The sequence below is a fragment of the Tursiops truncatus genome, chromosome 13 (genome assembly GCF_011762595.2).
Source record: "Tursiops truncatus isolate mTurTru1 chromosome 13, mTurTru1.mat.Y, whole genome shotgun sequence".
Lineage (NCBI taxonomy): Eukaryota > Metazoa > Chordata > Mammalia > Artiodactyla > Delphinidae > Tursiops > Tursiops truncatus.
Window position 1 is genome coordinate 23,334,663 of NC_047046.1, and position 26,527 is coordinate 23,361,189.

Consider the following 26,527-nt stretch of genomic DNA (forward strand, 5'->3'; position numbering starts at 1 on the left):
GGGGGGGGGGGGTGGCCTGGGCCACTGTGGCCACTGTCCCAGCCCCTCAGAACTCCTACTCAACCTTTCACACTTCAATTTGGTCCTGAAAGTTCATCACAGGGTTTTACTTTCTACTCCAGGACTGGTTTTGTTTTTATAAAAAAAAAAAAAAGTGAAAACACCAACGTGTGAAATGCCTTAGGGTGCCCACTGGAGGGCGGGTGGGCAGGCACGCAGGCAGCCCCATGAGGCCTGCGGCAGAGCTGTTCAATGTTCCTTTTCTCAGAACTGCGAGTGAGCACCTTCTGACCAGTAATAAAAAATCTTGGAGTTTTCCACGGCCCCATTTCTGAGTCTGTGACTGGGTGGAGCAGGGCTGACACGGGAGAGCAGGCGACAGCCCGCAGGTGGCATGGGGGAGGGGTGTGGGGCGCTATTCTGCTCAGCGCCAGAAGCAGGCAGTGGGAGGTTGGTCTGGATGGGGAGGGGCGGGGATGGAAGACCTGGTGGGACAGGGTCTGGGCCAGGAAAGCTGCAGAGGGCTGAGGTGGCACCTACTGGAGGGTCACAGTTTGGCCTGAGGCCAGGCCAAGGCCCTCACCACTCTCCACAGGGAACCCTGGCCCTGGTGAGGTCTAGGGTTGCTCAGTGACCATGACCTGACCTCAAGCAACTTGGATCACTAGCTCCCAGGACCCGAGCAAGGGTGGCTGGTCTGGCCCAGTGGGTCCTCCTCCCACTGCCAGCACTTCCAGGTGACAGGATGGAGTGGGGCAGGGCACCACAGGGGCATCAGAGCCAGGCTCTAGCCACCTGTCCCAACACCCCAATGCTGTGGGATCCAAGGCTGGTACCGTACAACTCCTTCCAAGGCCTTAACTTTCCCATCTGTGGGGAGGCAGGCACTGGTGAGTCCCTGCCGAGGTGCTGGAGGGACAGCCCTCACTGGAGAGAAGGGTGTGGGGTGAGGCAACCCCAGGATAGCCCTGACCCAGGAGGCAGTGGAGGATCTGCCAGGGGAGGGAATGGAATATAAGAATAGAATTTTCATATATCCAAATATGACAACAGCAAATAGAATCCAGCCACATACAAAAAACTGATACCCCAAATTGGTAAACATATGCCCAAGCTGGTTTTACACAGTAATGCAAGAATGGGTCAAAATCGGGAAGCTTTTAGTTGTAAATCATTCATTGTACCAACTAGTTCAAGAGGGACTTCTTCTGGATGGTAGACTAAATGCCTGGATTATCCTTCTTTGTGGAAAACTAGACATGTTGGATAAAATTTTAAAACACCTTAAATGCATCCATGAGCTGTAATGGATATAAGGAATCCTCAGGCCAAAAATTAAGTGGATGTGGAAACCTGGGGAGATAAGAGCTCTGAAGTCTGCTTCTCACTGGCATTTACTGAGCCCACTGAGCCTAAGTTTTCACTGCCTCAAATGACCTGCCTGATATAGGGCATCCAGTTTGAGATAATCTCCCTCAAGCTGGGCCCCCAAAGGGCTATACCTTCAATATACCTTCAATATAATGGTGAATCAAGAATAATACAAGGAAAATTGCTTGTCTTAAAGGTTAGTCATAAGCAGAGCAGAAAAAAAAAAAAATCCCCTAAGAATTTGTAATCAGGAGCAGACCCTCACTTGGCTTCACAGCCCAAATACATGCTATCAGGATGATCCAATAAAACCTCTAGTAGAGAATACAGCACGGTCTCAAATTGGCAATGTCCCCCGTCACAGGAGAGAAACAAATCCTCTCTAGAGGTTCTCCCCTTCATTCCAGACCTTATGGAACCCCAGATGTGAAGATGAAAGGAAAACGAGCAGCTCACAGTATAACATCTCCAAACACACAAGGAAATACAACATACACTGGCATAAGCAATGGCCGACAGAAATAACAGCAGAATCAGACATAACAAAACTACTCAATATAGTAAAATTAACAGACACATATAAAATAAGCATGTTTAATATATTTCTAGGCTTGAAAATGAGTAAAAAGCATTCAAAAATACTAAAGAACTTGCAGAAATTGAAAAAAATCACTAAAAACAATGAATAATTTTATAGCAGATTACACATGAACAGAGTATTGGTGACATGGAAGTGAGATCTGTGGAAATTATCCAGAAAGCAACACAGACACACAAAGAGGTGAAAAGTGTAAAAATGAAATTAAGAGACATGGAGGATAAAGTGAGAAGATCCTACATGTGTCCAATCAAAATGGAACAGAAGCAATCTTTTAAGAGTTAATGACTAAAAAATTAACTTTTGACAAGAAACACCAATATACAGAGTCAATTCCAACAAATCCTTGTCAGGGTAAATAAGAAGACATCCACAGCTAAATACAATATAGTGAAATTACAAGACCTTTAAAACAACAAAATTTTAAAAGGAGCCAAACTTGGGTGGGGGATACCTTGAAAGAGCATTGATTAGAGAGTTCACTGTCTTCTGACCACCAAAGAAAGTCAGAAGACAATGAAGTGATATCTCCAAAGTAGAAGAGAAAATGTTAGTATTCCTAGTGAAAATATCTTTCAGGAACCAAAGGAAAATACGACATTAACAAAATGTCTTATTAAAACAATACTGGGACTTCCCTGGTGGTCCAGTGGCTAAGACTCCATGCTCCCAATGCAGTGGGCCTGGGTTTGATCCCTGGGCAGGGAAGTAGATCCCACATGCATGCCGCAACTAAGAGTCCACAGGCTGCAACTAAGAGACCACATGCTGCAACTAAGAGGCCGCCTGCCACAACCAAAAGATCCCACATGCCGCAACGAAGATCCTGCACACAGCAACGAAGATCCCACGTGCCGCAACTAAGACCTGGCACAGCCAAACAAATAAATATTAAAAAAAATTAAATGGCTTATGGAGTTAGACTTTGATAAGTATTGGACTGGTCATTCGGATTTTCCCACATCTTACTGAAAAACCCAAACGAACTTTTTGGCCAACCCAATATTATGTAAAACATATAGAGGAATAGGAATACTAAATTTCAAAAACTGAGGAAAAACACCGTATGTGGGAGAGAAATTTTCAGTCAATCTAAAAGAAAGCAGGAAAGAGGAAAAAGGAATGCAGATAAGCTGGAATAAAAATTTAAAAATAAGAAGATGGAAATAAGTTAACCAATATATCAATAATTACACAAAATTTAAACAAATGCTTTGGGTAAGAACAAAAAATATCAAATAAAAACAAAATCCCACTATATGCTAGTTACAAGAAAACACCTAAAACATAAGTACACAGACAAGACAGACATTGAGACAAAAAATATCACCAGATGTCAACTTTCAGAAAATAAAAAAAGCAATCACTTCTTGGCCTTTTGGCTATGATCAAGGGTAGAAAATTTAAAAAGCCACTTTATAATGATAAAAAGTAAAATTCATAGAGTTCTAAAACTCACAGGCACCTAGTAATATCTCAAAATAAAGTAAAATGGACACAATCAGAAGGAGAAATAGATAAATCCACAATCATAATGGAAGATTTTAACATCTCTCTCCCAGTAATGAGAGCTCAGACAGACCAAAAATATCAGCAAGGGTTCAAACAACACAATTAACATCTGGTAACAGGCACATACAGGGAATTACACATAACTGCAAAATACATATTTTTGAAATGCACACAGAACATTTATGAATATTAGCCACATACTTGGGCCAGTTGTCAAGCCTCAGCAAATTTCAAAGGACTGGCATACAGACCACATTCTCAGATCACAATGAAAGTTCAAAATCAATAACGAAAAGATAATTAGAAAAAGCAACCACGTTTGAACATTAAGAAATATGCTTTTAGGGCTTCCCTGGTGGCACAATGGTTGAGAGTCCGCCTACCAATGCAGGGGACATGGGTTCGTGCCCTGGTCCAGGAGGATCCCACATGCCACGGAGCAGCTGGGCCCGTGAGCCATAGCTGCTGAGCCTGCACGTCCGGAGCCTCTGCTCTGCAGCAGGAGAGGCCACAATGGTGAGAGGCCCGCGTAACGCAAAAAAAAAAAAAGATATATGCTTTTAAAATAACTCATGGATCAAAGAAGAAATCAAAAATCAGAAAATACAATTAAAAATTAAAATATTATATACCTAAACTTATAGGACATAGATAAAGCTGTACTTAGAAGGAAATTTATAGCCTAAAAGCTCATGTTGTAAAAGAATAAAGGCTAAATAATGAGCTAAACATCCAATTTGAGTAGGAAAATGAATATTAGGATAAACCCAAAGGACACATAAGGAAATGAAGATCAGAAATTAATGAAAGAGAAAACAAACATAATAGAAAGGACCAAGAAAGCTGAGGTTGATTCTTGGAAAAACTAAAACTGACAAACTTTAATGATAAGGAAAATGGAAGGAGGAAATGGATGAACCCAAAAAACAATATTTGGAATGAAAAGAGGACATAGAGATGCTACAGATATTTTAAGGGTATTGTGAATAACTCTGTAACAACATCTTTGAAAACTGAGATAAAATTCTAGAAAAATAAAACTTAAAACTGACTCAAAAATTAGAAAAACCTGAATAGTATTATAACCTTTTAAAAATTCAGTCAGTTAAAAAATCTCCCCACACATATACACACAAAACTCCAGACACAACTGACCAAGGACTAACCAACCTTACAGAAACTATCACAAGAGGGATACTCCCCAACTCATTTCTTGAGGCTAGTATAACCTGGTCACCAAAACCTAACAAGGACAGTATAAGAAAGGAAAATCACAAACTAGTGTCACTCACATGCTGGTACAATTCAAAACAAAATATTAACGAATTAGCAATATAGAAAAATTATAATCACTCCAGAAGTGCAAGGTTTAGCCTATGAAAAACTAACCAATGTAATTCACCATGTTAACAAATTAAAGGAGAACACTGAATGGTCATCTCAATGGATGCAGAAAACACTTGAGAAAAAATTCAACATGCATCAATGATATTTAAAAGGAAAAAAATGCTTAAAAATAGGAATAGAAAGAAACTTCCTTAATCTGATGAATGATATCTACCAAAGGGGAAAAAAGCTTTCTCTGTGAGATAGAGAACAAAAGATACCCATTTTTACCCTTTACATTCAACACTGTATTGGCAGTCCTAGCCAATGCAACAAGGCAAGAAAAATATATGAGGTATGAGAACTGGCAAAATTATCATTGCTCCCAGATGATGTATCATAGAAAATCCAAAAGAATCTAAAGATAAAATAGAATCATCAATATATAAAAATCAATTACATCTTTATTTACTAGCAACAAACTGTGAGGAAATAAAGTTTTAAAAACTATTATTTACAGTAGCATCAAAAATCATCAGATACCTAGGATATACCATAGGTACATACATAGTAACAAAGGACATACAAGACTTCTGAAGGGAAAATCACAATACTTTCTTGAAAGACACTAAAGAAAGATCTAAATTAATGGAGAGTTATACCATCTTCATGGTTTGGAAGGCTTATAAAGATATCAATTCTTCTCAAACTGATGACATACAATCAATTCCAATGAAACCCCTATAGCTTTTCTCATGGAGCTTGATAAAATGATTCTAAAATTTATATGGAAATGCAAAGGACCAAGAATAGTCAAGACACTCTTGAAGCAGAAAAAGTGGCAAGACCAGCTCTATTAGATATCAAAACTTATTGTAAAACTATAATAAATAAATCAGTGTGGTATTGGCATAGAGAAACAACAAATGTAACTGAATAAAAATTCAGAAACAGATTCATACATATATGAACATTCGATATACAAGAGAGGTTGCACTGTAGATTAATGAGAAAGGTAAGACTTTTCAATAAGGGGTGTAAGGACAATCAGGAAGGAACTGGAGCTCTACCTCATACCATACACAAAAGGCAATTTCAGGTGGATTAAAGGTCTATATGTGAAAGACAAAACTATAAACACTTTAGAAGACAATACAAAACAGTATCGTCATGACCTCAGGATAGGGAAGGATTTCTTAAATAAGTTACAAAAAATGCAAACAGTAAAAGACTGATAAATTAGTCTATATTAAAATTAAGAGGGACTTCCCTGGTGGCACAGTGGATAAGATTCTGTGCTCCGGGGGCCCATGTTCGATCCCTGCTCGGGGAACTAGATCCCACATGCATGCTGAACCTAAGAGTTTGCATGCCACAACTAAGGAGCCAGTGAGCCTCAACTAAGGAGCCCATGTGTCACAACTAAGGAGCCCACATGCTACAGCTAAGGAGCCTACAAGCTGCAACTAATGAACCCACGTGCCACAACTAAGGAGCCCGCCTGCCACAACTAAGGAGCTCACCTGCCACAACTAAGAGACCTCATTCAAGAAAATTTAAAAAAAAAAATTAAGAACGTCTCATCAAAAGACTATAAAAAGAGAGTTAAAAAAAAGTATGCCAAAGAGTGGAAGATTTTTGCAACACAGATAACTTACAAGGATCTTGTATCTAGAATATACAAAAATACAAATCAATAAAAAGACGAGTAGAAAAATGGGAAAAAGTATTGAACAAACACTTTATCAAAGAAGAAATTCAAACAGTCAATAGACATGAAAAGATGCTCAACCACATTAGACATCAGGTTAATGCAAATTAAACCATAATGAGATAACACTACACACCCTTCAGACTGGCAAAAAACAAATCAAGTCTAGCAATATCAAGTGTAGGTGAGGAAGTAGAGGAATGAAGCACTTAGTGCCAATGGGCATGTAAATTGATACAACTGCTTCTGAAAAGAATTTGGCATTATCTAGTAAAGTTGAAATGGGCATGGCCTATGATGCAGCAAGTCTCCAAGGATTATGCATGTAACAGGAGACATAAACATGAATGTCCACAGATGTACTGTAATAGCAAAAAGCTAGAAACAACCCAAATGCCAGTTAGAGACATGGATTTTTAAAACTGTGGTATGTTCCATTGTAGGTGTAATTTGTTTTTATTACTGTATAATATTCAGCACTACGATACACTAGTGAAGATGAATAAATTACAGCTACACTCAACAACATGAGTAAATTTCTGGAACATAATATTGAAAAGAAAACAAATTGCAGAATAGTAAATAAAATGTTATGTCCGGGACTTCCTGGTGGCAGAGTGGTAATGAATCCGCCTGCCAATGCAGGCGACACGGGTTGGAGCCCTGGTCCGGGAAGATTCCACATGCCACAGAGCAACTAAGCCCGTGCGCCACAACTTCCGAACCTGTGCTCTAGAGCTCGCGAACCACAACTACTGAGCCCCTGCGTGCCACAACTATTGAAGCCTGCGTGCCTAGAGCCTGTGCTCCACAACAAAGACAAGCCATCGCCATGAGAAGCCCACTCACCGCAACTAGAGAAAGCCCGCGTGCAACAACAAAGACGCAACGCAGCCAAAACTAAATAAATAATGTATTTTTTAAAAAAAGTTATGTCCATTTAAGTTCAAAAACAGGGCTTCCCTGGTGGCGCAGTGGTTGAGAGTCCGCCTGCCGATGCAGGGGACACGGGTTCGTGCCCCAGTCCGGAAAGATCCCACATGCCGCGGAGCGGCTGGGCCCGTGAGCCATGGCCACTGAGCCTGCGTGTACGGAGCCTGTGCTCCGCGACAGGAGAGGCCACAGCAGTGAGAGGCCCGCGTGCTGGGGAAAAAAAAAAAAAAACAGGCAAAACAAAGCAATTATTTAGAAATACAAACCAACATGGTAAAAGTATAAGAAGAGCAAAGAAAAGATAAACACAGAATTCAGGTTTGTGGTTACCGCTGAGCAAGGAAGAAAGGGGAAAGGACCCAGGAGGGGCACACAGGGATTATAAACTAATAATAATGTGTTTTCTTAAACCAGGTGATGGATGTACACTGCATATTTTTCTTACCATATATATATATATATATATATATATATATATATTTTTTTTTTTTTTTTTTTTTTTTTTTTTTTTTTTTTTGCGGTACGCAGGCCTCTCACTGCTGTGGCCTCTCCCGTTGCGGAGCACAGGCTCCGGACGCGCAGGCTCAGCGGCCATGGCTCACGGGTCCAGCCGATCCAGCTCCGCGTCATGTGGGATCTTCCCGGACCGGGGCACGAACCCGTGTCCCCTGCATCAGCAGGTGGACTCTCAACCACTGCGCCACCAGGGGAGCCCCCTTATAAATATTTTATACAGTATTCTTTTGTAGCTGCTCAATGCCTAATAAGAATAATCGCTAAAACAGTAGCTTAAAGGAGAAAAACCCCATATGATTTTATCAATAGATGCTGAAAGGCATTTGACGATGGGAGATGGGGATGGGGGCCTCACAACCCACATTTCATTCTGTGTAACTGGTGCCCCCTGGTGCTCAACTCAGACAAGACTGGCAGCCACGGCTTCATCCCAGAAGCCCCAAGTTTAAAAAACAAGACAACAGCATCAACAAAAACAGAAAAAACTCTTTCCACACTTTAAAGACCAGTCACGAAAACCAACAGACAATATTCTGCTCAACCCTAACATGTGGATTTCCATCCTCATCAGAAAAAAGACCTGGATAATTAATTACTCAACACTGTTTCAGAGGTTCGGCAATTAAAACTAGCATACTGGCAAATTTGCACATTTTATCTAAAAATACAAGTTTATTTTGAAAACTACCAGAGTTTATAAGATAGAAAATAAATTATATTAAACAATTTGCTTTTCTATATATTAATAATCAGGAATAGAGATGGGGGGGAAATTCCATTCACAATAGTGACAAATAATATAAAACAGGAATAAAATGAGAAAGTTACATAACCCATATGAAGAAATAAAATCTTATTGGAAGATCTAAAAGGAGTCAAACAAATGGAAAACCATTTTGTATCGTCTAGGGAGATTTAAAATCATAAAAATGTCAACTCTCCCATAACTTACATCTAAATTTAATGCAATTATAATTTAAATCCCAATGGAACTTGTTGTGGAGGCGGGCAGGGACAGGAGAGAATTGGATTACGTGATTTTAAATTTCATGAGAGAAGAAATTCTAAGAATAGCCTGGAAAACTATTTTAATAAGAAAAACAGCGAGGGAGATTGATCCATCTAGATGCTAATGACGCCCCCAAAGTAGTTTCAGCTAGGACCTCACCCCTCGCGTCGGAATCGCCTGTCCAGCTGGTAACAGACTGTCTCCCTTGACATATGTAAGGGTCATCTCAAGCCCAACAGGTCCAAAACCAAATAGAATGAATATAAATAATGACCTAGGTGGTTCGTTTAAGAAACGGAGGTGGCATAAGTGAATTTCCATCTGGAAAAACCAAAACCAAAGTCTGACTCCTGCCTAACCGCAGATACTAAAATATTTCCCACAGGGAGTGGAGGTTGACACAAAAAACTTTAATACAGTGCAACAAAATGCAAGAGAATGTTTGCAGGTGAGTAGAGGGGGAAGGACTTTCTTAAACATGATAGGAAACCCCAAAACCTTTCAAGAAACACCATAAACCAGGCCAAGGACAGACAAACCAGCAGAAAAGCAAGTTGTGAGCCGAGGTCGTGAAACGCAAGAGGCCTCAGGTCCCGAGAGTCAGCGGTCTGGACCTTCAGGGGAAATTACCTGGAAAGGGTATTTCAAAATGTAAATCATGCAGCTTCGGGCTTCCCTGGTGGCGCAGTGGTTGAGAGTCCGCCTGCCGATGCAGGGGATACGGGTTTGTGCCCCGGTCCGGGAGGATCCCACATGCCGCGGAGCAGCTGGGCCCGTGAGCCATGGCCGCTGAGCCTGCGCTTCTGGAGCCTGTGCTCCGCAACGCGAGAGGCCACAGCTGTGAGAGGCCCGCGTACCGCAAAAAAAAACAAAAAACAAAAAAACACATGCAGCTTCCTTCCCAGGTCCTCTATCTTGCAGACGTAAAAGCACCACACCATCAAGGACATCTATACCAAAAAGTCTCCTGTAGTGACCACAAAAAGTTGGAAAACTACCGGGTAAAAGGTTTCACCTGTGCCCGGGCTTAATACGCAGACTCCAGCGGAAAAAATTCCCCACTTCTCTGCTTGGGGTCTGAGCCGGACACTGGATCCCCTAGGCCTTCCCTCCGCTGGCCCTAGGATGTGGGACCCTCGAGGCCTCCGTCCCCAAGCGGGGCCCCGGGCGGGCCTTGTACAGCCGGATTTGCTCACAACTCCCTACCCTCACGCCGTCTGAGGCTCGGACGCCCGCCCACCCGGGCTCGGGCACGTAGGCAGGCTCGTGACGTTCCCAGGCGCATGCGCTGGGCGCAGAACACGTGCCAGGCCGCTGCACCGCGCAGGCGCCATTGAGCGCCTGCCTTGAGGGTCTGGAGGAGGGTGGGAGGGGTGCTCTCCGCCTCCCGCAACCGTTGGTGACCTGGGAGAAGGCAGGCGCCCGGATGGGACTGAGCGTTGGACACCCCCAGAGCCTCCGGAGAGAGAGGGCCGAGGGCCGGGTCCTGGACGTGTCCTCTGGGCCAGGTGAGAGTTTGCAGCCAGTCCCCGGGCTTGTGCTGTGTTATGGTAGCTGATGATTTAGCGTAAGGAACTCAAAACTCTTCCTTCTGACAATTAGGGGTTCTCGCATCGCAGCGCCCCCAAACCCGGCTAGTGCCAGACTGGCTTAAATGGTGGGGAACTGGGTAGGGGAGTGAGAACCCAGAGCTTAAACAGAGTAAGAAGTGGGGAAGAAAGGACCGTAAATTCAAAGTTGTGGGTTAGAGCTGCCCACAGCTTCCCGAGAACTGCAGTTGCTCGGGCAGGAAGTGGCCCCAGAGAGTCCCGTGGAAGCATCTCAGCAGAGTCCAGAGGGGACAAGAAAGGAGGGATGTGTCTGTCAGACCCTTCCCCTGTCCCTGGTCCAGGTTGGCCTCAGTGGCATGGGCTCCCCTATCTCCAGGCCCTGGCTGGAAGCTGAGAAAGCCCGAGCCCCAAGAAGTAGCAGGGGCAACCTGCTTTGCGGACCGAAGATGGCTGGATGGAAGACCCGCCCTCCTCACCTCGGAGGCCAAAAGGCCATAGGGTAACAACCCACAAGGGCCAATGAGTAGGTCGTGGAAGGCCTACAGGCAGCAGGTGGGGCCAGTGAATCTTGTAAGCAAAGATAAGGGGTCAGGGCAGCAAGGGCTTTGGGGCCCCATTCCAACCGTCTATATGGGCCTCTGGATAAATTTCTGGTGGAGAACTACAACTTAGTAAGCCAGAAAACCTCTACTGTCATCCAGCGCCTTTATTTTAGAGGAAGAAAAGGGGACCCAGGATGGGCAGTGATTTGTCTGAAGCCTTGTGAGCTGAAAAAAGGAAATTTATGCAGGATCCACCAGGGGTCCTAGTTGGGCCTGGCACATTCCAAGTTACTGCCATGAAAACTGCCAGACTGAAAAACAGGCTTGGCAACATTTGGGCTCATTCCTGAGTGGGATTGTCCCTCGCCAGGCCCTTCCTCTGTCCAGTCTGTGTCTTGCTCACTATGGAGAGGGTGCCCCCAGCAGTGCTGAGGACAGTTGGAGGCCTCAAACATGGCAGCAGAGAACGCATGTTCTTTTGTAGCTCTGCCTCCCGTGGCCAAGCTGGCTGTCCACCTTCTCAGGAACCAAGAGCAATGTGGCCATTCCAAAGGAAGCCTCAGAGGTTCCATCTCCAGCAAAGGGCAGAATCCTCCAGTGGAATTTTGAAGATGTTTCAGGCATCTAGGCAACTGCCAGCGGGTCCCTTACAGCCTGGCCCAGATGCAGGACAGCCTTACATCGGGGACGAGTAGCCAGTGGAGGCACGGCCCGCTCAGACCAAATCTTGTGTTCTGTGTAAAAGGGAAAGAAGTTTGAGCTCTATCAGTCTTAACACAGATTGGTCTGTAGAGCTGTGAGTGCTTGCCCAGTGCTGCTTGAACCACGGGTCTAAAAGACAGTCATGTCTTTCAAGGGGAACTAGACCCAACAAGAGGAGCCAAAAAGCAGTGCCACTCACAGGAGGAAGCAGAGAAGTTTCTCTCAGCCTATTAACCTATGCCTTCCTTTGGTAAACAATGTCAAACCCTTGTCCTGACCTAGTAATACAGTATTGATGTGGGGTTTGTAATGCTAAATCCATGGGACACTTAGGGGCTGAGGGGTGATATAAGGTGAACATTTCCCTGAGGACTTGCCCCTTGTTTTTCATCTGATTTACAAAGTCCCTACCCCAAGACTCAGAACTACAGCTGTGTCCCAGAGAGAAACACAACCGGCCAACAAAGATGTTCAATCTCACGTAAATTAATTCAAACCAACTCAAAAATCCATCACTTTTCACCTTTCAGATTAGTAAACAGTTCAGATGGAAGAGACTACAGCCAGGCAAGTGGGGGTGGGGGGCAAGGAATATACTGTTGGTGGGAGTTGAAATTGGGGTCTTTTCTGGAATGTATCTTAGAATTTTTAATGCATCCACCATCTAACAGCCGTTTCTCTCTTTGGATCTTAACCCTGTATAAACCCAGATCTGAGTTAACGATTAAGTACACATGTATACCCACACACACTCATCACAGCACTTTTCATAAACATTAAAAACCAAAATCTCTATAAATGGGACCACTAAATGACAGTACATCCAAGACGATGAAATGCTATGTGGTTGTTCAGGAGAATAAAGTAGATCCATGTGAGCGCTTCAGAAACAAGTCCCAAGATTTACTAAGTGAGAAACAGGCAGAAACAGACAGTAGATGTGTAGTGTGCTCAGGACGGATACTCCTTCCAGGGAAAGTGAGCATTGGGGGTGGGGGGGTGGGGAGGAGGGAGCCTTGCTTTTCATGGTCCAGCCTTTCGTACTGTTTGAATTTTTACCATATGCATGTATCACTTGGAGAAAAAAAACAAAACACGAAAGTCCCCATCCCTCCCACTCCTTAAAAACAAGGGTCGCTGCACTCATTCACCTTCTTGCCGCCTTGAACTCAGGACCTTCCTGCCACAGCCCCACCAGACCATCTTCTTCTCCCAAGTTTTAGACAATTTCAAGCAGGTTAGTTATCCAGGACAAGGAAGGGGGAGGAACCCCTGCATCTTATCTTCCCACCCAGAATGGAAGGAGCTCTGCCTGGAAGCAGGCTGCATTCAGCACAGCTGTGGTTGGATTTAAACAGCAAAGTGGGAACGCCCAGAAGTTGAAGCTAAAATGTTTAAGAAATTCAGTATTTCAGTTTCTATGGGTGTCCAGGAGAGTGAAGACATAAGACAAGGTGGTGGAGATGAGGAAGAATCTGAAGACAGTTTAAAGCCACAGTGGTGGAAAGAATGAAGAGGAGGAAGGTGCTGGATTTTACTAAGAGAAGAAAACAGACAGTTCAGGAGTCTCACCAGTGAAAGTTTATAGTATTGCATTTCGATTACAGGTATGTAAATAAAAAACTTGAGTATTACCCTCTAGTAAAAATGCAGAACCAGCTTGCACTTAGATTAAAACAGCAGGTTTGGGGACAAAAATGGACCATATGCTGCCTGTGATGAAAAGAGCGAGCTGGACAGGAGAGGAACCACCAGCTCAAGAAGCCCTAAGACTCTTCGCGAATCTTCAGAGGAAGAGGTCAGGGCCTCTCTGAGTGGTATTTCCCCCAAAGAGCCTTTGCCCAGGGATGTGGTTTGGAGAAGTCCCAAACCCACAAGTCACAGGTGCTTCTGGCCACGTGCACAAGTGGGTAAAGACCTCCGATTCCCATGGGGCCTGCCTCCCTCGCCAGCACTTCCCAGGCTACTGGAGTCTTCACAGGGCAGCATGTGGCCACTGCTGACCAGAGGTGGGTAGATGCTGGAAACACACCGAGAGGTCTGAATTGCAGACCAGTGGCACAAGACCATAGTTCTTGTGCCTTCAGAAAACCCAGTCCCCAAATAAAGGGGGATGAAGAGAGTTGGGCGAAATCAAACCAGAATTTTTCCAATGGCCATTAAAGAGAAAATTCAGCAACTCTTGCCTTTGTCTTTGACCCTGAGAAGTTGAGGGACACAGCTGTATGAGGCTGTGACCAGGCGGGAAGGAAGACATGGTGTGCTTCCTGCAGAGCCACCTCTGGAGTCCCTGTGGCTCAGTGACCCCCTCCTCCCATCTGCCCCAAAGCAGGGACCTTGACTGGGCCTGGTGGGGCCAGACAGGGGGGACGCAGTAAGAGAAAAAGCAGCGCCAGGCTCTCCAGATGGCCGGGACCATTGAGGAAGGTGTGCTCCCTAGGACCCTGCCACACCCACAGACGAGGCCGCCACCAACCAGCACAGGGGCTCCTTCACACACATGGTCCTTTCGTAAAAGGAATCCTTTGGAATTCGAACATTCAGTGTGTTACCCGGGTCAGCAGTCTGACCAGAGTCGGATCTGTCCACTCAAGTTTTTGAGGCAGGAAACCTCATTGTCCACTGTTAGTTCTCCAGCAGGGAGAACTTAGGTGGTGGATGGGGAAGTTGAACAGGAGGATCTTTCTTCCCCAAGCTGTCTGGACGGTGCCACAGCCAAGACGGACCACTTGGGCCACCACTCACATCCCCAACCTGAAGGAGCAGCCACGAGACAGGGAGCTGCTCAGCGCTGAGCCTCCTCCTGACCATGGCCCTGTGGGGATCCCCTGGATTGGAGATCCTGGGGGAGCACCAGCCTGGGGGGCCCTGCCCCTCCCCCAGTCTTGCCCCTGGAGCCTCCCCAACTTCCAAACAGCACTGGATTCACCACATCTTGAGGAGCCAGGAGCCAAGAGAAGCAGCTCAGACTTGGCATCCTGCTTCTGTTCTCTGCCCAAGAGTCACCAAAAAAAATGTATGGTCTCACAGCAGGCACAGCATCTTGTTTCTTTTAAAAAATAAATATTTATAAACGTAGGGAGGAAGATTCAAAGAATCAGAGTCTCTTTCCCTCCAAAAGCACAAATATCCCATGTGAGTCAAACCAAGGTAAGTCCATCAACCCATAAATGAAACTCCACCCCCAGGAGCTCTGCCTTGAGGGGCAGGGGAGCTGATCTCTGGCTCCAGGCCTCTTAGTCCCCCTTGGTGATCAGGTCCTCGATGTAGGCATCCAGCTCGTCATCTGTGTTAATGTCTATATCCTGGAACAGAGCAGTGCAGGGTCAGCCGGGGGCCACAAGGTGGTGGGGGGCCTGCCTCCCCATCCTTTTTGCAGCCCGTGCCCCTTCCTCTCGCCCCTCCACCCTGGCTGTCAGGCCTTGTCCCTTCTTATCATCCGCCCACTCCCTCCTCTGTGCACAGATGACGCCCAGATTTCTTGCTCCTACCCTGCCTCTACCCCAAGTTCCCGGCTTGCCTTAGCCATGCTGCAGGCTTCTCAGACTCAAAACATCCAACAGCTCAACGGCACCACCCACCCCGAGTTGCTCCATCTTGGTACAGGCCACCACCGCCTCCCCTCCACCCAGGGGCTCAGACAAACCACAACCATCACCCTTGTTTCCTCCCCTTCCCTCAAGACGTTACAACAAATCTGCCCACTTCTCTCCCTCCTTACTGTCACCATCCAAGGTTCAGGCTGCCAGAATCTCTCACCCAGACAACTGTGGGAACCTCCTCACTGGAGTCCCGGATTCTAACCTCCGCCCCCTCCAGGCCCTCCTACAACCAACCAGAGTAAATGTCTTAGATTGCAAACGTCTTAGTGCCACACCCTCCAGAGACTTCCCACCTGGTACAGGGCCCTGCTTCTTCTATCGCCCACATCTCCCTGCCTTGGGCCTCAGGCCCTGCTCTTCCCTCTCCCCAGAGCTCTCACATCCCACTCCTGTGTGACTGGTTCTGCCCTCAGCTCAAGTACCTCCTCAGAGAGGCTTCCCCTGCACACCCTAGTAAAGCGGCATCCCTGTTTTCTGTCTCTCTCATATTTACTTCACAGCACTTCCCGCCAACAGTAGTTCTGTCTCCTCCACTTGTTGGGCTATGAGAGCAGGACCCCTATCTTGCCTGTCTGCTTCACCAAAGGTCCCCAGGACAGGCACAGAGCAGTTGTCCTCAATGTTTACTGCCTGGATAAAGGGCTGAGACCCTACAGGGCACTCCCTGCTTCTGGGCTACCTAATCCCATCTGGGCGTCATCTGGAAAATTGAGAATGTTTTTCTGTTTTATGACTTGGAGGGTTCTCAAACCAGGTTGTATATCAGAATGTCTAAACAAGGGCAAAAGTCTGATACCGTGGGTCTGGCTGGGATGAGGCCCAGGCAGCCGCACCACCTCCAGCCCTCCTGGTCAGGATGCTGTGCAGCCAGGGTTGGAACCACAGATTCCTGTGAGTGGGGAGAAGGGAGCAGGAGGTGCCCAAGCCCCCACCCCGAGACACCAGGTGGTCCGCTACAATGAGAGCGCTGCCTGGCTCACCTCCTGCACCTTTTGCAGGAGCGCCACGATGTTGGTCCTCAGCTTCTGCAGCTTCTCCTCTGTCTCGCGGAGCTTTCTCTCGGAGGTACGCAGGCTCTCCTCGGAGGCCTTGGCCCGCGAGTCGGCGCGGCTCTGGTAGGAATGGCACAGGTTCTGGAGCCCCACTTCATACTGCTTGAAGTACTCTTTCTGTTGGGAGAGGAGCTGGTGGGTGAGTGCATGAGCTCACGAGGGTCCCCAGTGCCCTTCTAGATGGGCACTGGTGTCCCCAACTGGCTCAGCACAAGGAAGCTCAGTCTGAAGGGATGCCGGACCCAGAAGCAAGTGATCTCTCTAGCTCCAGAGAAGAAAGACCTCGACGTCCACCTCACAGGGCTGCCACGAGGACGAAGACAGGATCACACATGAAGCACGTACCAAAGTGCTCTGGCAGACTGCCAGCCGTTGAGTAAATGTGAGGGATGATTCTCACCATTCACCTTTCTAAGTGCACAACAGCACTTTGAGCAAACCACTTCCAAGTCACAACCAACAATGTCAAGATCAAAAGTTCTCTTCCACAAGATTTTATCAAGCACCTATCAACAACAGATTCCTCCAGGTTTGTGTAGTATGTTTATACAGCATCAGAGCTTTTCACCATCTTCCCTGAGTACCTGAAACTTCCCGGGGGTGGGGCAGTAATGTTAACTAGCACTTTCTCTAGACATGGGGCTTTATCAAACTTTTAGAAAGTAGCAGAACACTTGTTTCAAATGAAAGTTACATGGAATCTCAGTATAAAAAACAATCTGGGTAATAACTCTTTATGTTTAATTTCAAAGTTATAACATTATGATTTACTCATAAATCACCAATGTGAATGATGAGGCCATGCTGATGAACACAAACCCATGACCAGCAGGTCCTGGCTAACAACTGCAGTCTCGCCAACTCTAGCATTTATTTACTTCTGTGAAGATGTATGAACTACCTAGCACTGAACGGCTAAAAACTGCTGTTTTTAAAACGTGTTAGAACTATTTAATTGTTTACAATCTAGAATACTATCCCAGTAAATCAAGATGGCAACAGAAACTTCAAATTCTGCACAAAAAATAATTATCACTTGGCACCGCAAAAATAAATGTTCAAGCAGGTGCCAAAAGTATTAAAATGTAATACACAATGTCTTAAGCCTAACTATGATTTGTATTCATTTTAATTTTTTTTCCACTTTTAGGCCATTAAAGATTCACAGGCAGTTACGTTACTTTTAAAGTGTATATATATATATACATATATATATTTTTTTTAATCTAGTATTTGCAGGACCCCTGACGGTCTGGAACTCCTAGTCCAGCATGATGAGCAAAAGGACGGTCATTTACAAACTGACAAGGATACAATGAACATTAGACTCTTGTTGTGTCCCGAACGTTAAAAAAAATTAAAGTTTGAGTTATTTTAGGCATTTCACTTAGGTGGCTATTAAAATGATGCATTAGTGGTACACCTCCCTTTACAGGCATAAGCCAACAGACTATTTTAGGCTCAGATGCTCCTACTGACTGTGCTTTGGTCTGAGCGGTCAGGGCCACTGCAAAGATCCCACTGCACCCAGGCTTTACTCTGACTTTGGCAACAACTTTAAGCCAAAAGCAACAAACATACCAGGCCGATCAGCTGTTTGTTCCTGGGATCTGCAGAGGATGCCTGCAGCCTGAACAAGGGTAAGCGCTGAGGTGTAGCAGCTTTCTGTGAAGCCACCATGAGTTCTGCACCTTCTAGCTTCCCCAGGGTGCAGTGCCCCCTCATCTCGCAGGGGAGCAAGACCCTTGGCCTAACAAGTTGTTCTGGGTTCAAATCTGGGCTCTATTAAGACAGACTGTTCACCTCTCTGCCCCTGGGTTTCTTCAGCTCCTAGCCTCATTTCCCTTTTTTAAAGTAGAATGGAGACAAAACTCCATGTTTTCCTCTCTGGCAAACTTTATCAAGCATACAACTGCCCACAAGGGCCTGCCATCTTAAACATATTAACCCTGCAGTTTCAATTCCAGTTGTCCTCTCCAGAAACTCCTCCCTAGAAAACTTAAGCTATTCCTACAGCAGAAACATCCTCTTGATGTGGATGACTCCCAATCCCCATCTCCAGCCCTGCCCTTCCCGCCCCTCCCAAGTGCCAGCCCCAATCTCCAGTGTCCTATCCACTGGACATCACCAGAAATGAAGTGCTGGTACTTCCAGCCCAAGTCAAATCACAACTCGTCTTCCTCACCCTCACCCTGCTTCTCTCCCAGTTAACAGCTTTGTCATCAACCTCCAATTCCCACAGGCCTGAGAGACAGGGAAGCACGTGACCTCTGCCTCCTCACCATCACCTGCCTTCAGTCAAAGAAGGACCCCTGACACGGCCCCTTCACCTGTCAGAGCTCCCATCCCCCCTCCCTGACCTATTACCATTAGACCAGCTTCCCTGTCCCTGTGTCTCCCATCCACCCTCCTTCCCAGAACCAGAGTTACCCTCTTAGGGGCAGGGTCAACAGACTACTCACTGCCTGTGACCAAATCAGCCTGCCACCTGTTTTTGTAAACAAAGCATTACTAGACCTCAGCCACGTCCATTCCTTTGCATATGGTCTTATGGCAGCTTCCACACTGTAACGGCAGAGCTGAATAGTTGCCACAGAGACCTTACAGCCCATAAAGCTGAAAATACTTGCTAACTGGCCTCTACAGAATAAGCCTCTTGACCCCTGCCCCAGACATGGTTCAAGTCGACAATTCCATCCGCTCAAACCTTTAGCTGGGCCTCCATTTCATACAAAGTTTAAGCCACTGCACCTCAGGGGGGTGCCCCCGATGCCTCCTATCCTGGCTCTGAGGGCCCTTCTCCCTGAGTGCTCACCACAGAGACCACTGCCCTGGCCCCCACCTGCCCTTGCATCCCTGAGCCTTTGTTCACAACAGTCCCTCTGCCTCAAACACTTCCCGTCACTTCTACAAACACTCGCCCAAACCCACATTTTCTTTAGCCCTGGTCACTCTCTCCCCCTCCCAGAGGCTGCCCCAGCCTTCCCACCCACCTTGCAGAGCACTTACTGCTCTCAGCCTCATGTCTAGGTACCTGCTAAAAATTCAGTCTCTACTGACTCTTAAGCCACTTGGAGGCTCCAGCACTGAGGCACTGCATCTGCATTTGCTAAATAAGATCCCACGCTTATCTCCACACACCACGAGCTTCCCTATACCTCGGAGCTTCCCTATACCTCCGAGAGTCACGTTTCCGGCACTTTGAACCTAAGCTCTTTACTGTTTCCTGCCTTGACAGAGGAAAAGGGACACACTCCACACAAGTCACACCGGGCCTGTCCCTAAGCGAGGATTCCACTCCACCCCAGCATCTCACCAGCTGCACACCAGTCTTCCGGCTGAGCAGCTTCTTTTTCCACAATGTAAAGTCCCCTCTTCCCTTCCCTCAGCAGATGAAAGGGAAGCTGGCCAAGCGGGGAAGGGCGCACACAGCTGAGAGCTGACAATCACAACAAGCACCAAGGGGGGCGTGCAGAGTCAAAAACCAAAGGCTGGGCAGACTCACCAGAGGAAACGATATTAGCTCATCTGAATTCATAGCACTCAGCTCCTTCTTAGAGATGGGGAAACTCGGAGGCAGGAAGTACCGTAAACAATTCCTAAACAAGAAAGAAGGTGGAGACTGGAAATCAGAATGGCACAGAGCTAGTGGAGAACCAGCGCTGACCCCGGAGCAGGACGACAACGCACCGAAGGATCTGGACGAGGAGGTCAATGGTCTCGTGGTTGGTGCTCGGGGCGGTGGTGTCGGGCTCAATGCGAATGCAGTCTGAGGTGGAGGGTTCTGCCATGGCTACAGCCTGCTGAGCCACTGCCGCCTCCTCCTCCTCCTCCCCGCCCTCCTGCTGCGTGTCCGGGCTCTGATACTCCGGGGAAGGGGGCTTCATCAACCGCACATCCTCACTGCCTTTCTCCACCCTAGGGAGGACCCAGTGTTTGTGTCACGTGTCCCAGGCTCCCAGGATGGGCTGCCTGCCCCGCCCAACTCTGTCAACCCAGCCTCCTAGAAGGGGCATTACCAGCGGTCTCTTGGTGTCGTGTCCGTGGGCACATAGTCAAACTTCACCTTCCACCGCACCACGTTCTTGCCCAACTCCACGGCTGTGACACGGCCTGTGTACCACTCCCTGTTCACACGCACCTCCACGTGCAGCCCTTTATCTGAGAGTGCAGATGGAGTTAGAAAACTAGACTAGAGCCCCCGACCCAGCCAGGGCCACCTTGAGAAAGGTCATCCCAGGTTCACAGGGACAAGAACCCCTAGGAGCTTGACGCCACTATGCCAGGGACATGGAGCCCAGCCACTCTGGTCTCCTTCCCCAACTGTCATGAGAGTGCCGCAGAGCAGCATGGTAACTGCCAGCGGTGAACACCAAGGAACTGATACTAAAAATAAACACGAGGGCGTGCTAGCCTCAGCATTCTTCTCAGAATTAGACTTGAAACCACTGTTGCTTGAGAGCCAGGAGCCAGGAAAGCCTCCATGGGCCTTCGGAATACGGTGCTGCTGGCAAGGGGCCCCCTTCCCACTTCCCCACAGGCTCTGGGCACCTCCCTAAACTCACCTTTCTGAGCGCTCTTGAGGTCAGCTGGGTCCTCTTCCCCAGCACTGTCTGAGAGCTGCAAGAACAGAGTCTGTGAGAGGCACCGCCAGTGCCCCTAAAGAACAGACTGTCCACCCAGGGTCATAAGCCATCATCTCATGTCGTCTTGTGCGGCTGTTTAAATCCCCAGGCCTCACTGAGAGCCACTCTCTCAACCATTATCTCAGTACGTACACACCTGCCTCCAAAAACGTCAGAAAACAAGAGAGCAGGCATAGGGGCAGAACGTCACAGACACGGAAGTACATCTGTGTCGGTGTCACCTCAAGCCTGTGAGTAGAGCCACAAGCCAGTCTCACTCAAGATCCTACCAGGTACCGTGTTTCTAGTCGTCTGTGTGACTGAGTGTCCTTCAGAGATGGACTAGGCTTCTGAAAGGCTCGTGTCACAGACTGCAGGTGGCGGGTGGAGACCCTGGGGAGGGAGAATGCTGAGAACCTACCTCATTCAAGTCCTTTTTTTCCTCCTTCACGGCAAACTTGCCCCGCTTGGACCTCTCTTTCCTCCTCTCAGCCTCTTCCTCGGCTTCTTCCTCATCAGAGACCCCAAGACTCCGCTTCCGACCAGGAGTGGCCTACAGCAAGAGGAGCGGGAACATGAGGGACCCTGGCAGACCCTCAGGTGCTGGAAGATCCCATCTGGCCTAAAGGATCCATTCAGAAAGGGGTCTGTGGGTCTCAGTCCCCGCCAGGGCTGGGCTCCCAACAGTACTAGGGACACAGCAACCCCCGGCCTCTACGCCCACGAGGACCTTTGCTCAGAGCTGTCACAGGGGAGCCTCTCAGTTCATTCCCCACTGAACCACGCCAACCACTGCTGCAGCCCACCAAGGCTGTCACCAGATTGCAACCTCTGCCCACCGCGTGAGAAGCCAGTGAAGGCGACTCAAGTCTGTGGAGGACCAAACCTTGGTGGGGGCACCAAAGAGCTCCCTGGACAGGGAACCAGCAAGCTCTGTGCCCCCCATGAGTGCCTTCAGCTATCAGACTCCTCCTCTGCAGGGGCAGCACGGAAGGCTGATCTCCACTGAGGCTTCTCCACCCCCCACCGCCCCCCATGCAGTCAACGCTGCCCCCTCCATTCCTATACCACTGTGGGCAGGGCTGGAGAAGGAGGAGCATCTCACCAGGGAGAGTTTACTGGGCGGCTCCGGCTTCTTGACCACTGGAGTCTTGATGGCTCGGGGGGCAGGGACCTCCCGAGGGCTCTTGGAGTTGGGCAGCAGAGATGGTGATGGTGGCTGCACGGGAGGGGCGGGCCGGGATGCAGTCTTGACTGGAGTGTTGGCAGGCTTTCGGGGCACCTCAGGAGGCTGGAGCAGCCTGGAAGTACTGGCCTCCTCCCGTGCTGTCGAGGCAGGAGGCTTTGGGACACTGCTAATAATAGGAGCCTTTCGGGGCTGGCTGGCTGGTCTGGGAGCCTGCAGGGAAGGGGGTCTGCTCGGGGCATTCCTGATCACAGCAGGTAAAGGAGGTGACCGAGGACGCTGAGGTCTACGTGCAGGTTCCTGAAAGAGGCCCAGAGAGAGTGACAACATGGATCCCAGCATGAGACACCTGAGGAAAAGCCCTGCCCCTATCCCTGGGCTTTACCTCAGTGGAAGGTCTGGTGGTCACTTCCAAGGGCAATTTCTTCAGGTCAGCTTGGGAGCGGATGGGTGTGGTTTTCTGCAGGGTAAACATGATGAGGAGGTCGTTTGCGTATCTGGTACATTCAAGCAAACTCTTTTTGGAGCGCCACAGTCTGGGACAGTGGGCAAATAAAAAAGAACCCCTGGGCCACAGTCCTACTATTACAAGCCTCCCATTCTCACTGAGAAGACAAAAATTCACAAACACTAAACTACCAGCAAATTACAGGATTCTATATGATTAATCCAGCAATTGAGAGACTGGGGAAAAGTGTCAGTAGACTAAATTCCTATAAAACAAGCCAAAAAGGTTGGAGATCCCTAAAGGCCAAAGCTGGAAAGGACAGGTGGGAATTGGCAGACAGGGAGGCATGCATACAATGAGAGCATCTGCCTGTGCAGAAGTCAGAAAGGGAAAGGCTTTTGTAATAAATACGATAAACGGTTGATACCACACATATATCTAAAAAAACCTGACTAGTCAATTAAGAAAAAAATTTAAATCAACAGTAATATAAGAGAACAATAAGCAGTTCTAAAAGAAACACACGAAAAAGTTGTTCAATTTTAGAAATATGAAATTCAAATTTAAGATGTGTATCTTTGCTTATCAAATTTGCAAAAACATTTAAAAATAAATGTACTGCTAGTAAAAAACAAAACATAATACATCTTCTGGAGAATAATTTGGAAATAGTTATTTAAAGAAAACATAGAATTTTAAAAATCCTTTTACTCTTTCAAATTCACTTCTGGAAAACTAGCCCAAGAAAATAGTTATGCACTAATAAAAAAAAGTATGTGTGTGTGATATGACACAAGTAAGTCATGATCTCTATTTCTAATAAAAAATATATGTATTTATGTGTATGTAGAGGTCATAAAAAGTTGGAAGGATGTACAGTTAATGGTGGTTACCTCTAAGACAGGATATGTACTTTCTGGAGTTTCAAAACATTCTAAATGAATCGGACCTCTTTGTAATATATAAACAAAATTTTTTTTTTTAAAGAATGCTCAAGGCATACTGGAGAACCAGTGTGCCTGGAGGTTGGGGTTGGGAAGCTTGGGCAGCACTCATGGGTGACAGAAGGATGAAACTGAGCCTGAGGGAACAGAGGAGACACTGAGGGGTCCTGCCCATGTGCCCACTGCCCATGACCCACACACCTGCAGGGCCTCCAGCTTCTCTTGCTGCTGGCGAATTTTCTCTGTCAGTTGCTTCTGCTTCTCTTCCTGTGTCTTCAGATCCTTTCTGAACGTCCCCAGGGGAACCTTCTGCTTCTGTTCAGAAGCCTCACACCTGTAGAGAGAAAGTGCTAGGAAGGGTGTGGCAAGATAGCTCCAGGTAGGGCAGGGTCCTTCCTCCTCAGCCAACCCATGCTCTCTCTCACCAGAGCAACCTCAGACTTCCCAAATGCACAGAATTAATACTCATTGCAGAATACACTTCTATTATTTCCAGGCACTTATTATACACAGCAAGACAGAGATGTAAGGATATGAGCACTGACCTCAAGAAGCATAGTGGAAGAGTGGAAAAAGCACGGGGGGAGGTGGGGACGCCCACAAACTCCTTGTTAGAAAAAGTGCTCACCGGTCCTGCTCAGGATCAGGGTTCATGGAGCAAACCCAAGTGTCAGGGTAATCTTTTTCCACAGAACTCAGCTGGAAGGGGAGGGTCCGCCACTTCAGACACAAATCTGTAACACAGAACATACCCCCAACAAAACATCAGCCATGCCCACCAACAATAACCAGGCTCCTCCCAGCCAGGCCCAAGGCAGAGATGCCCCCGACTTTCTATGCAAAGATCCTCAGTCTGGCTCCAACTCTGCCTTCCTTACAGAACAGTCACTCTTCTAAGGGACAGTGATTCCAGCAACGATGGGAACTTTATACCACGGACCCTCAGCGGCCCCAACCCCTCTCCCTCCTCCAGCAAAATCCTGACTCAGTCATCACTCACACTTCTACCGATGTGGTACCAAACCTTGTGAGACCCGGCAGGGTAGATGACCTCCTGCCTCATTTAGAAGGAACAGGTGGGCACAGCACAGCCCCAAGACTGAGCTCCCAGGGCCATCACCAAACAGACTCATATCCCTAGTGGGACATACGTCCCTGAATGTCAGTGCATTCAGGAGGCCAGCACGGTGACTATGATGGAAAGGAGTCAGGAGGAGGTGCTGACCCCCAACTCACCACACTGGATGGTGGTTGGGATTTCCATAGCTCTCCGCCGTTTGTAACGCAGCTCACTGGATGGAGGCTGGTTCCAGTTGGCAGAGAGGTAGCCGAACTCATCCCAGAACTTGATGATTCCCCGCTGGGCTGGAAGACAAGCACCCACACATCGCGTGAGGAGTCAGCCCCCTGAGGCAGCGAGAGGATCTCAAGGCTGGAGGTGAAGCGAAAGGGCATTACCAATGGCGATGTCCTTCCAGTACTGCGCCAGGTGCTCCCCCATCGCCCGCAGCAGGTGCCGGTACTCCTTGGCATCAGCAAAGTCCTGCTTGTTGTGTGTAGGCTCCAGGACCAGGTAGGGCACATCTACAACCCCAACGACCCCGCCACATGCCCTGCAGGAGGAGGTAGACACGGCTCTGTCACCCCACTGACCAAACCTCTCCCGCCAACCATCCTGGGCTGAAGCTCTCCTCAGGCAGCACTCACATGCCCCCTTCCAGCTGTGGGCCCACTTTCTCATACATCTTGATCAGGCGGCTACAGTTGTAGATGAACATGCCGTCCAGGTCCCGGTGTTCGATGTTGACCCCAAAAACAAAGTTCAGTTCCTTGGGTTCTTTAAGCGCTCTGAGAAGACAAAAGATAAATTCAAACAGATCAACCCATTAACACACAAATACCATGGTGTTTAAGATGTATTAAGCTTAAGCTGAAACTTGAGACACTTAAGTTTTGCCTTTGCATTCAATATGCAACCTGTAGACTTGACAAGGATACTCACTGTGCAGTCACTCTAAGCTCCCTAATTAAAAGCATATGACTTTAGCTTTTGGTATCAAACGGGGATATATTTAGTATGAATGGGATTCTGTGAAGCTGTTGCAAATCTCTGCTAAGATGCTTATTTAGTAGAATAAACACAAGATCATCTGCATAACCATTCCACTAATGTGACAGTAATTAATTTTAAAAAGACAAAAATTCACAAGAACAATAAACATGTGAGAGAAGAAATGATCATGGGATAAATGTCAACAAAATCGTGGAAACTGAAAAGCAGATAGATGATCAGTGGACAGACTCACGGGGCAGATACCCGAAACCTAGGCCTGTGGTGAGGAGGCCAAGAAGTAAGCAAGGACTCAGGCCCAGAGCCTGCAGAGGCTCCAGACATGGTGGGGGACATGGAGATCATGTAATGAGCCAGGACAAATGCCCAGTCTAGATTAAAAGGAACAAACTCAATCTATAGCATTATTAAGAGTACATATCACCAGGTGGGAGAAGTATAAGGGAGTTTACAGCTGTATTTCTTAAATAGTCTGTATTTTACAAGTTGTATACTACAAGCATTTTATACATCCTTTAAATGAAAAGAAAAAAAAGGAAAAAGGAAAGGAAGAGGGAAAGGATGGGCAAGGTGGGGAGAGAATGGAGGAGAGAGAAAAGGGGAGAAAGGAAGGGAGGGAGCGGGGAGGGAAGGTGAGAGCGCTGCCAGTGAGGACAGGTTGGTGTTCAACTCAAGGTGCTGGCTCTGCCCACCTTGTCCTGGCTCAGGGGAGAACTGAGCTGGGTAACCTCTCCTGTGGTGGGCATGTGACAAACGTCTGGGAATCACAACATTAATGGCTTTCTCAAAGCAATCTGCATGTGACAGAATAGCAACCTTGTGGGGTGGA

General features: G+C 47.3%; 1 protein-coding gene across 17 annotated transcripts in view; it reads right to left on the bottom strand.

Annotated features, from left to right (window-relative positions):
• MORC2 (MORC family CW-type zinc finger 2) overlaps positions 1-26,527 on the bottom strand; it is a 65,080-nt gene that overhangs the window by 9,882 nt on the left and 28,671 nt on the right. For 6 of the 17 annotated variants that reach the window (XM_033837201.2, XM_033837192.2, XM_073790297.1 and 3 more), the window contains 15 exons: positions 25,335-25,475; positions 25,086-25,240; positions 24,864-24,992; positions 24,256-24,361; positions 23,829-23,961; positions 22,621-22,695; positions 22,155-22,535; positions 21,471-21,602; positions 20,990-21,044; positions 20,444-20,585; positions 20,115-20,342; positions 19,930-20,023; positions 16,353-16,541; positions 16,169-16,261; positions 12,402-15,075 (listed from right to left, as the gene is read on the bottom strand). In XM_033837201.2, coding sequence (XP_033693092.1) covers positions 15,007-15,075; positions 16,169-16,261; positions 16,353-16,541; positions 19,930-20,023; positions 20,115-20,342; positions 20,444-20,585; positions 20,990-21,044; positions 21,471-21,602; positions 22,155-22,535; positions 22,621-22,695; positions 23,829-23,961; positions 24,256-24,361; positions 24,864-24,992; positions 25,086-25,240; positions 25,335-25,475 — 2,122 coding nt within the window. In that variant the 3' untranslated portion in view covers positions 12,402-15,006. Of the gene's footprint in view, positions 1-128; positions 11,803-12,401; positions 15,076-16,168; positions 16,262-16,352; positions 16,542-19,929; positions 20,024-20,114; positions 20,343-20,443; positions 20,586-20,989; positions 21,045-21,470; positions 21,603-22,154; positions 22,536-22,620; positions 22,696-23,828; positions 23,962-24,255; positions 24,362-24,863; positions 24,993-25,085; positions 25,241-25,334; positions 25,476-26,527 lie in introns of those variants that run through there. The other 11 variants (XM_033837205.2, XM_033837199.2, XM_019950181.3 and 8 more) reach the window with 9 other exon arrangements.